This window comes from Lagopus leucura, unplaced genomic scaffold (assembly GCF_019238085.1).
Source record: "Lagopus leucura isolate 7727_CA_CO unplaced genomic scaffold, USGS_WTPT01 Super-Scaffold_100019, whole genome shotgun sequence".
Lineage (NCBI taxonomy): Eukaryota > Metazoa > Chordata > Aves > Galliformes > Phasianidae > Lagopus > Lagopus leucura.
Window position 1 is genome coordinate 5,999,536 of NW_024962273.1, and position 12,162 is coordinate 6,011,697.

At 36.8% G+C, this 12,162-nt stretch overlaps 1 protein-coding gene across 1 annotated transcript in view; it reads left to right on the plus strand.

Moving 5' to 3' along the window:
* The window catches only part of DARS1 (aspartyl-tRNA synthetase 1), a 34,146-nt gene that overhangs the window by 15,187 nt on the left and 6,797 nt on the right, over window positions 1–12,162 (plus strand). Inside the window, exons 5-9 of the mRNA XM_042877815.1 lie at window positions 3,235–3,337; window positions 4,526–4,606; window positions 5,057–5,116; window positions 9,893–10,004; window positions 11,506–11,640. Of these exons, the coding sequence (XP_042733749.1) occupies window positions 3,235–3,337; window positions 4,526–4,606; window positions 5,057–5,116; window positions 9,893–10,004; window positions 11,506–11,640 (491 nt within the window). The remainder of the gene's footprint in view (window positions 1–3,234; window positions 3,338–4,525; window positions 4,607–5,056; window positions 5,117–9,892; window positions 10,005–11,505; window positions 11,641–12,162) is intronic.

Here is a 12,162-nt window from a genome sequence, read left to right on the forward strand (position 1 = left end):
TACCATTTAAGTTATGTTCCTAGAGTTACCTGTTGGGATCAAAGCAGCGTTTTCACTTTTACATTGTTCATTTGATGAATGATGATTAGGGATTTCAGACTCTTCCAACATTAGGTCTTGCTGAGCTCAGTTCAAACAGAAATCAAAACACAAGCTTTTATTTGCATAGGAGTGATGCAGGTAAACTTGATTAGATGTGCAGTCCAAGTGAGGAAAAGCGTGTTTTCTGTTGATCAGATGAAAGTTTAGAGTAGATTATGAGTGTTTGTCAACACAAAGATGTTCATAGACAGAAGAAAACTTGGTAGTGCTACGTGTGCCCAGGCAGTTCTCTGCAAATTTGGATAAAGGTATCTGTATAGGTAGGAACTGAGCTGAAATACGTGAAATTATATTAAAAAAATACTAACTGATGTTAGAATTTTTGAAGGGTGTTCTAGACAAAGAAATATACTGTTTCAGTTGCCAGAGAGAGGGGGAAAAAAGGCATATTTAATCACAGTTGCAAAGTTTTTAAGTTTTAGGCAAGTTTGCAAAGCAGTGTTTGCAGCTACAGGGATGTAGAACTTTCTTCCTGTATTTTTGATCTGATGCAGTTTTGCATATCTTGAATTCTGTGTGTACTCTGATCACAGATCTGTAGTGACTTCACTAACACAGGCTCTCAGCCATGGCATCAGTGGTCTGAGTCATACAGCACATTTACATTTAGCTGTTCTTTTATTATTTGCAATGTGTAGAACCTGCTTCAATATGTTTACAACACTTTTGTATTTGCAGTTATTAGCATGAGGGCTTTATTCAGCAGAATCAGAACTTTGTTTCAACCAACACACTGCTGTTGGTGAAAAAAGAAGTGAGGGAAGTGGAGAACTGTCTGAGGGGAAAGTGTGTTAGCACAGATGTAAAACTTGGCTTGTTTTAAATATTGATTTATTTGAGGAGCAGAGCGAATTTGTAGTTAGACCTGATAGTGTTTTAGCATGATGTGTTCTGTGCCTTATTCTTTTTAAGCGGTTTTAAACAGAATCATTTGTGAGGGAGTGCACTCAACCACCATTTCTCCATGTCTTTCTCGATTTTGTTGTCTCTTCTTTAATGAGATGAATGGATTCTCATCCCCCACTATATGACTTCTGACTTAAAGCCTACTATTGGCCTTTGTTTTGTTCATTATACAAGTCTGAGCAAGTGCAGCTCATTTAAAAAACATACTTTCAGAAGTTTTATACATTATGAAGTTATTTCGTAGCTAAGCATATAGAGCACTATGGTGTGTATATCTTTCAGAGCAGCTGACAAGCTCTGTCAGCTGAAAGTATTGCCATCAAACAAATAGTCTAATAATTAAAATGCTGAAATTTGGCATTTTTTTTCAGTTACTTGTGATTCATTTCTAGTGAGTCTTTGAAGTTTTGAGAATTCTATTGCTTGAATTTGCAACTGTTAACTTAAACTTCATCAGATTTTTAAAAAAATCAACTTTTATTCAAAAATTCTATTGAATGACTTAAATTTAAACTTAACTTTATGAAATAAAGCAGTTCTAGGTCAAGCCAAAAATCTGTTCAGCGTCTCTTATGGCTGCTACAGATGGTGGTGCTGAGCCCTGGAACAGGCTGCCCAGAGAGGCTGCGTGCGCCCCATCTCTGAAGGTGTTCAAGGCCAGATTGGATAGAGCCCTGGGCAGCCTGAGCTGGTGGGGGCAGCCAGCCCACAGCAGTGGGTTGGAACTGGATGATCTTTAAGATCAGTTCCAGCCCAAGCCATTCTATGATGCATCAGGCATAATAGAACACAGAATGAGCTAGTAGTCATACTGTGCAGCACTTAGTGTTCATATCTCAGTTTCTTCTGGGTCATACCACAAAGGCTTGTTGGAGATGAAAGCCAAGTTTCTCTCAACAGCTGAGAAGATAGACTTCATTGTTTAACTGGGTAAAAAAAAACAAAGAAGAAAAGTGAGAGAGAAACTAGTTCCAAACATAGATATTTCTAAAAAGAAGCCTTTCAATCCTAATGAGTTTCTTGTGGTTTTAGTGTAGCTGTACAAAAAGGCCGTCAGTTTAGAATATCTAGATTTTACTCACAGCTCTTAGAGTGACTCTGGGAAGTGCTAGATAAACTAATGGAGATGTAAGTGATTTGGATTGTACTTACCACCAGCAGAAGCTTGCAGCTACTTGCAACTCTGCCTTTCTCTGCTTTCACTGGGGATTAGTGCTCATGAATTCTGAGCATTAAAACATTTATCCTGCTGCCTTCTAATTTGGCTTTTGGAAAAAGCTTGGGGTTTGCTTGCCTCTTACTGTTTGTGGTTGCATTATGGGCCTCCTGTTCTGCTTTTGAAGGACTTATGTGGTCAAGTGATGTACATGAAGTGCTTTCCAGTCATCTCAAGGATGCCTGAGAAGTGAAAAATAAAGTTAATGGTAACTTGCTTTTCATAAAGAGCAAAGAAGTGTTTTCTGTTATTTTGCCTTTTGTAAGCAGGCTGACAAAGAGACAGGGTGAAATTGTATCTCCAGTAGAGACACAATTACATGAAGTACAGGATTTAAAACCAGTGATTTTCTACAGTACCTAAATGAAAGTTGCTCATATGATTTATTTTTCATCTATCACTCTCAAGACTTTTGTTACTGTTTGCTTATAACACACATACCTTCTATCATACTGTTGGAAGATCTTAAAGATGTTATATAGGGATTTAATAGAGTCTTAATGACTGTTAGTGGAGAGCAGTTAAGATGTTTTAAAGAACTGACTTAGAAGCATCTTGCATATTTCAGTAACAAGTCATGTAGTTTAAACAAACTCAATCAGTTTTTTTTTGCCCTCTAGATCTGGGACTTCCTTTCAATTTGTTGTTCTGCTGTTCAAGACGCATCTTTCAGATAATTGTGTCAGCTGACACATGCAAGAGTGATTGTGGCCTAGAAAAAGAACTGTGCAACTTGTCAGTTTATGTATACACACACAGTGAGCAATTACTAAGCTTAATTATAATTCTTTCCCTCGTAAGTCTTCCATCCCAGTCTGAATTTATTGTGGCTGGTGATGTTTTAGTGACATCCTTTATTCATTCATTGATTATGTGTAATAAATATCTAAATTCTTAATCCTGTTTTGTTGTTCCAGCAGTCCATACAGTACATATACGTGCTAGTGCTAAGTACTGAATCTGGTGCAGTATGCAATGAAATTTAGTAAGGCTACTATCTTTATTGACAGCATCAACAAAGAGAGCATTGTGGATGTAGAAGGCGTTGTGAGGAAAGCACATCAGAAAATCGGAGGTTGTACTCAGCAAGATGTTGAGCTGCATGTTCAAAGGGTAATTTTTTAAGCAAACTGAACACTGTCTGGGGTTATCTATCTATTTAGCCTGTCTGTCTTTCTGCATATATAAACTTTGTAGTCCAGTACCAGAGAAATAAACTCCTTTAAACTACACATTTCTATTTATTATACTAAACATGAGATGTTCCTGTTTCTGAAGTATTTGATTTTTAGTATTTCCTGGTTTTAGCTGTCACTTAAAATATACCAACAAGCTAATTAATCTCACTGGATCAATTTGGCTAGGAATGCTTGTAATTCTTAAGTGCAGCAGGTACTGTAATAAGAAGTCAGCCACTTCTTAGGTGCAATAAGAAAAGTTTCTTCTTGTTTTGTGAGGTTACTGTCTTCCCATTAGTGAAATGGAATGGAATGTATTCCCAGCAGAGGTAAACTACTGACTTGCCAGTACGGAAGCTCTTGAAATCTAAAGTTTCCATAGCTTGTGTTGCAGGGCTGGAGGAAGTGCAGCTTTATAATTTGGTTAACAGAATATGTATTTAAACCTTTGTTTGTTTCTAAAGCCATTACACAGACTTTGAACAATTCTGCGGAAACACAGTCGCCTCAGCAGTAAAGTGGCTGTTATAGTTGTAGGAAGGTAAATCTTAGCTAACAGCACTGTGAAAATGTGCAGATTTTGAAGAAATATATGTGCAAATTGTCAAATGCTTGATTTTTAAAAGAACATGAAATGAGCTGTAGCTATGACAAGGCCTTAGAGCTGGGTGTCTTGCATTCTCAGTGTGTTTTATCTGCCTCATAAATTCTTAGTCTGAAATAGCTCCTTCAAATTCAATCAGATGGTAAGTAAAACAGTACTTGAACAACAAAAAGACTGAGATTTACTTGCTGCAATCAGAACCTAAAATGGTGAAGTCTAATGGTTTCAGACCTGCATTCATGGCAGCGGGCTTGTCCCTCAGGCAGCCTGTGCTTGTTCCACTTGATACTTTTCTGCTTCCAAGGGGAAAAAAAATCTTTGAAAAAGGAAGTCAGATTTAAGCGTTTCCAATATTATCATGAGACTGCACCCAAGTAAGTTGGCTTTTAGAAGAAAATCAGTTTTCCAGCTAACAGCCTATGCAAACACTGTTTCATGTTTATGCCAGAAATATCCTATTGTAAATCACACCTTCTTTTAGCTGAGTATCATGCTATTTTTGTTCTGTCTCGCTTTCAGATCTATGTGATCAGTTTAGCTGAACCCCGACTCCCTTTACAGCTGGATGATGCTGTTCGGCCAGAAGTGGAAGGCGAGGAGGTGAAAACTTTGCATATCAAATACGTTTTATTATATTTGTGATTGAAGAAAAGTACGAAAGCCTGGCAGCTTCCACCATACAGCGGCTTTGTTTTTTTGTTATGTTCAGCTTTCATTATTGTTTCGTTATTAGCTTCCATTGTGTTTATTTCCATTATGTTTCTCCAGAGCTGTATTAGAAATTTCTACAGATCTGATTTCTGCTGAACTGCAGCATTAGGTCAGAACCAGCGGGCTTTTGGTCTGATGTGTTGTAGGCCTTCATAGCTGATTCCGGCCTGTGACTGCAGAGAAGTCATTGCTTAAGACTTGCTGTTGTATGTTCTTCAGACCAATCTAGAAAATCTGAAGTTAGAAGTATCCCTTGACCTTTATCCAAAGGATGTTTTCTCCAATACTTTCCTTTTAAGTGTGTATATATTCATTATGTATTTTTGCACAACTGTTTAGGATGGAAGAGCTACTGTAAACCAAGATACAAGACTGGACAACAGAGTGATTGATCTGAGGGTAAGGAATGAGATTTGTTGTCTGTTTACTTCCAAGTGTTCAGTTGTTCACTGTCCTAATCCATGGAACAGTAAAAGCCTTGAATTTGGTGGAAGTGTTTTGCTGGCCAAAGCTAAACAACATTTTTCAATGTGTGAGTGCATCAGAGCACACATATTAGTAGATGAAGTGGATGTTTAGGATTTGACATATGGCCATGTACACCGTTTTTTTACTTCCAAAAGTGAAAGGTGACTGAATAAGGATAACTTATAGGCAGTATTTCTTGTCAAATATAGTGTTTCATATCCAGAGAGTGTTGTAAGAGTTCAGCTTAGATCCGTAAGATGGAAGTTTTGAATTTAACAGTGAATATGTAGTCAGCTATCTTTTAATCTTTTCGACGTTATTTTCTCTTGTCTTTTCCCTTACTTGACTCTCCACAATAATGTTTTAACTAAATGAAGAGTATATTTAGCTCTTTTTTTGGTGTATTTAGTCCTGCCTTTGAAGTAATGATAATGATAGTTTCACAGTAACCAAGCTGTGGGTCTGCGAAGTAAAACAAAAAGGTCTTTTTTTAACTGGAAAATCTGGAAAAGTTCTGGCACAGAGATGCTTAAAGCATTTGAATATCTGATATTATTTCAGCAGTTGAAACTACTTGTGCAAATTGTGCAAACTGGGGATGTAAAGTTGAGAGTCCTTGTACAGATGAGATTTTGTTTCACATGTCTGTAGGTGACTGTAAGAAAACTGCTGTTGACCTGACTATCTATTTTTAATGTTGGTATAATGAATGTCAATGTATTTTATTCTAGATATGTTTGATTAACTAATCATTTATTGGCACAATTCAAAAAGGCAATTGGAGCACTGATTGTGTTTCTAAATTTCTGCTTTTCTGCTGTGGTTAACTGCAGTATTCAGCAATATGTAGACTTTTCATATATGTAAAAACACCTAAAGAAAGTGTTAAATGATCATATTTCATGAGGATCTGTGGTGAAGGTAAAGCAGTAAAGATAAGCCAACATGTGAAATACTGATATTTTTGGATCTTGCTTTTTAGTGTATCTTGGTCTGAAGAAAAAATCAATGGAGGTTCATCAGGTTTCAGCAATAGACCTGGCTGATATTCTTGCTCTGGTTTATTTTTTGATGTCCAGCAGGGTTTTTATCTTAATAGCATCTGTCCAAATTTGACTTGAGTTATATGTGTTCAGCAGTCCTGATTCTATAATTATGTCTGCTAATGCACAGCTCTTTGTGACCAAAGCATAGTCCTTTAGAGTCAATATTATCTTGTTTAAACTGCTTAGGGTAGTGTATAACCATTAAAGTGTACTTCTAGTAGCTCATGGCTGTCAGATTGTTATATGTACACTGATCTTAATGCAGTTTTGTCTTGATGACTTGATTACTTTAAGCTTGATTTAATTGTGTTCGATTTGATTTACTTGTTGCAAAAGCTGTTGGTCTTCTGACTGACTTCAAGCTGTAATAACCAGTTACACTGTTTGCTGTACTTTGTAGTGATTTCGTTGTGTTGAAATAACACAGTCCCAAAAATTTCAACGAGACACTTCGTGTTCTCCACTTGTACTATAAAGTAATACTGAATTTCAATGAAACAATTGATTTCAGTCAATCTGGAATGCATAAATTGGTACTGAAGGCAAATCCTGTTGCCTAGCAAGAACTTCATGTCTCATACCTGTGATAAAGAATTTGCAAAATTATCTTTGTTATTGAATTATTATGTATTATTTAAAGTTATGTAGTTGACATTTCCTTTTTTATTTAGCCTACTTTATGTGGGTTAACAAAAAAAAGTGAGGTGTTAGAACGAATAGCTGATGTGAGAGGGAAAAGAAGTTTGCAGCTTTGCCTGTTTGCGTCTTCATTGCACCTCTTTGAGATAGGATCTCAAGGTGTGAAATGCCTTCAGTTCTATTGAAATACATTTGTCTGTCTGGCCCCTTATGTGGGTATTACTGTTTACATGCTGCTGACTGTGCTAAATACATAGCACAGAACATAATTATTTTCTTTCACAATTTTTAAGTGTTAAAGTGCTGTGTTCTAATAGTATTTTCCTTTGTTGCATTTATGTAACAAACACACAGGTGAGATGAGATGAAGTTACAGCCTACACCTGCATTGCAACATTGTTAGCTAAATATTTTTTCTGCTGTCTGTGACAAGGGGTAATTATTAGAAATAATGAGTTTTCCTGTAAAGTCTGTAAGTTTAAACAGCAACATCTAAGTGGCATATGTTTGTTTCAGTTTTTGCTTTGCATTTGAAGACTTTAGTGAATTTGCTGTTGTCTAAAACAAGAATTTACTGGTATATGCATGGAAGAGTTTGAAAGAGTGAACAATACAGTGAAGATACTGAAATGTTGTTGAGGGCTGAGATGTTTAAAAATGTGTATTCATTTTTCACAGCTGCCTTAGTTTGCTGCCTTGAATGGTTTCTTCAGTCCCTTTTTGTCCTAAACGTTTCACTGCAAAGGACATAATTAAATTTGAAACCTTTGTTTTGTATGGATGCAGAATCAACTTTAAAATCTTTGAAAAGTTACAGTTGCACATAGAACTTTTGAGATCCTCCACTTGACTCCACGCTGACAGTTGGAGTTGTTTAGGAGCTGATCTGAGATCATGTGGGCCTGTCTAATTCTTACAGGGAGGCCACTGTCACAGATGCTCAATGCTTGTTGGCAGTCTCTGAATGGATGGGCACTGAAGCTCTGTTAGCTTTGGTAGTAAGAAGAGTGGTTTTGTCAGGTCTAATTTGAGGTACGGAGGATGGCAGCTTCTTTTTTGCATCCTCACTAAAGCAGGGGGGGAGATACTAGCTCACAAACCGTTGTTAGTAGGTATATATTAGTTGTCGACTCTGCACACTTTCAGACTTCATAGCAAGTAATTGCTTTCAGATTGAAATACCATTTCTTTTGTTCACTAGAGTGTGTATTTTAGGACTACATTCTTACCTACTCAGGCATCAAACTGGTGTTGGTTCATCAGAAGGACAAGGAGTCACTGTTACTACTTCACTTCAAATGAATGTTGTGCAATTTTTTCTTAGCATTTTTCAAAGTTGGTCGAGTTTATCAAAAGCCATTCTGGTAAACCTAAGTGTGACTGTTTGGATAATCTGAAGTCTCTTCATGTTTCTAAGTAGGAGATGGGTTGAAAAAGCAACAACAAAAACGTATATGCGTGTGCATGTATGAATAGAAGTATGTGTCTATCTATGGCTTTGAATCGCTGGGGCATTTTGGTGTAGCACTGCCAAATCATATAAAGAACTGGAGCTAAGTTTCTTGTCCTGGCATATGATTGACCCTGCAACATCTGTGGAAGAATGGTGAGAGTTCGAGGGTACTTTTGTATGTGTTGCTCATAACCTTTTCTCCTTAATTTTGAAACTAGTGGGAGTAGTGGCTGTGGTTACTGCTGTCAGACAGTGAGAACTGCTGGCAGTTATTTACTGATCTCAACCACTTGTGCTCTGTAGTACTTTGTCTGCTCTAATTGCAAATCATTCCAAATTACTACAAATCTGCAGTATTAAAAATGTTTTCTCTTTCAGTTTTTCAGTTAAGGAATATTTTTCATCTTCCAGAGATGTTGAATGTAGCTTTGTTTCGACATATCCACTGGCGGACTGTCTAAATTTGGGTGCTTATATACTGTTTTGACTGGGTTTTTTGTTTTGTGGTTTGGTAAGAGTCATGTGAAAAAGCCCACAAGGTTCTCCTTACCCTGAGAGAAAAGCTGGGTACCTTTCAGAAAAGAGAAGTAAACAGTGCTGTGACGCAGGTTGTCGTAAAGAAACGTTGTCTTAGTTTTCTTATGAGAACTTGCTGGTTTTTAGGTGTGCTTGTGGGTTGCTGACTGCCAGTTCTTAAACACTGCGAGCACAAAATCAGATATGAGTTCAGTGCTGATGTATTGTGATGTTTTCAGCATCTGCTACAGCTGCTTGCTTTTTTTTCTTCACACTAAAACCCAAGTGTGTTACAGGAACATTGAGCGCAGGTAGCTGTTAACCAGATAAGTGACTTAACTGTGTCACATACATCAACAAATAAAACCTGAATTGATGAGTTTTTTGGCCAAATGTGTATCTGGAATAAATGTTGAAAAGAAATTTGTAGTCTGTATGATCAGAAGTTATGTGAATGGTTGTAAATGCTGCTGAGCTTTCACACACACTTTTGAGGTCGTTTTTGTGGCCCCAAGTTAGGTAGTTAGCATAGGGCTGTGTTTTGTACATGAAGAACATTGCATTTCCTACTTCTTTAGTAGGCACAAACATTCTGACCTCGTACAAACTGTGGGCTTAGCTGTTATGCATTGTGTGTTACTGCAGTGGTTCTAGTTCAGTGTGCTGAAAGGTTTGTAATAGATTTAGTCTTCTTATTCATTTTCTTACTGTAAGATCTTTATTTTCAGAAGCAAAACTAACAAATCAGTGACTGTTTAAATGTTGGGTTGACTGAAGCATATCCTTAATAACTGAATGTGCTGCAAATTGAAATGAGGAATTTTTGTTGTGTCCTTTGCTGTTTTTTCTCTCTTTTTTTTTTTTTTTTTTTTTGTTTTGTTTTGTTTATTTTCTGTAATAAATAATTATGTGTGCATTTTTCTCTGTTCAGGCAAATACAAAAGCCAAGTATTCCTAAGAGAAGAGATGTATCCTCCCAGCTGTCCATAAGAAGTAACAGAGTGGGGAAGAGTTAAACTAACTTAGGTTTCATTATTTTTTTTTTCCTTACAGACTTCCACCAGTCAAGCAGTCTTCTGTCTTCAGTCTGGTATTTGTCAGCTCTTTAGAGAAACCCTCATTCGCAAGGGATTTGTGGAAATTCAGACTCCCAAAATCATTTCAGGTAACGTATTTTTGATCCAGAAGCTTCAGATCTGCTGCTTTTAGATTTGCTCAGTGAACCTATCTGAGAAATGTTTTTTTTTTTCTTTTAGAAACTATTTCTAATTCTGATACAGTGTAGCAAACAAAGCAAGTGTCAAGGTTGTTCTTTATTCTTCTCCTGACTTCAAGTGTTGAAAGAACAAGACAAATGCTGTTTACACCTGATTTTTGTACTCTGCAGTGCATTTAAAGCTTTAATTTAGTTAAACACGAAATGCTTGATGATACGCATTTTTCTTCAGCGAGGATTTTATATCTCTGTATTTATATTTTTGAAGACAACTCTTGATTGAGCTAAAACTAGGACTTTTTAACAAAGTGCGTGCAAGCAACTATTCTTACAACATGGAAAATGTCATTAATCTGTAAGATTAGGTAACTTTTCCTACAGATGCTGGTGAAATAGCATGAAGACTCCTAAGTATTTTATTTACGTAGCACCTTTGAGGAAGTGTGCTGCTCTTTCTGTACAGTGTACTGTTGAAAGCAAGCAAGCATCCTATTTTTTTGAAGGAGATAATTTGATAAGTTTTGCAAAATTAGCAAGTTAAATGGTTAAATAAGTTAACTAAATTTCAAATTTTCATGTTAAGGCTGTTTTACGAGTTGAGATTTTCAGTGTTAACCTCTGTTCAAAACTGAGTAGTCAATGAAATTATTTCAGTGGGAGTAGTGGTAATTAAAGATAAGGAAGATTAATTGCAGTGGAATTGTCAGTAATTATAAGTAGCACACAGTGTTATCGTAAGAATCTTTAAAAACTACGAATTACTGTTTCACTCTGACATGTTTTTATAAGTATGGTAGGCAGCTTCACTTTCATTTCATACACTGGGAAATGTGCAGTGAATTTTGGTAGGCTGTTTACTATGAGGGATTCATTCAAAATGGGAGCATGTGTTCTTGGCTAACATTCTTTCAGTGACTATGGTAATTGTCTCAAACTGGGAGATAGCTTTGTATCCTTGGCAAATGTCCTCTGGTAAATCCAGGTTTGTATCTGAGATCTATTAGTGCTTTCAGACTCTTCAGATGTTTGCCCAGTCCTCTGCTGGAGAGACAGTCCTGGAAAAACAGGAAGTGTGCTTTGATCTTGGTCTCTGCAATTAACTGTCTTTGAAGCTTACATCACTGATGTAAGCTGAAGATTTGTTTCCACAGAAATGGTGGACTGCAAGTAGATGTGGTGGTACAAACACGTGTTCTCTGCTGCCTTCCCTAAAGTGTAGGAAGGCTGGGAATGTTAACATTTCTAGCTACCCCAACTCAATTTGCAGGTTTGCAAGACAGTGTCTGATAGTCCTGAGCCACAAAACTTGCCTCGGCATTAATGCTGCAAATTTATCTTTTTCTTTTAACGTGTTTTTTTCCTTATCTTTCAATATAAAAATCTGTCAGTCTACCTCTAACTTTTTTTTTAATATTTCATTTTAATAACCACTGTAAGCTTTGCTTTTCAGCTGCCAGCGAAGGAGGAGCCAATGTGTTTACTGTATCATACTTCAAAAGCAGCGCCTACCTGGCTCAATCCCCACAGCTGTACAAGCAGATGTGTATATGTGCTGACTTTGAGAAAGTTTTTTGTGTTGGACCAGGTAAGAAAAGCATTACTTTATCCAGATTGTAAAGATGACATTGGTGGCTTTTAGCAGTTGTGGTAAAAGCAAAGTAACATCTATCTCGAAAGCTTTGAATGCTTCTACTAACTATAGCTTCACTTAATAAACACAAATTTCAGTTGGGGCAACTAACAAGAATAAAGTTGACAGGGGAGTTGCTGGAACATAACTAAGATGCTGAAATGAGGGAGTTTTTTATTCTGTGAGAAGAAAGAAGAGAGTTGCACTGGAAATTATAATATGATGGAGTTAGCAAAATTAGGAAGAGTGCTGTAATTACCAAAGCCATTGCAGTAGCAAGGAGCTATAACAGGGAAGCTAAATTTGATGTGCATTAATATGGATTTGTCCCTTGCTTCTGTACATGTACCAAACAGCATTGTTTGGAAATGCATGTGTCACCAGGCTGTCAGTAAAGAATCCAAATGGATTACTTTCCTCTCTCACACCCTTCCTCAAAAGCTAATAGGACATTGCCCTTTTAGGCAGTAATGCAGC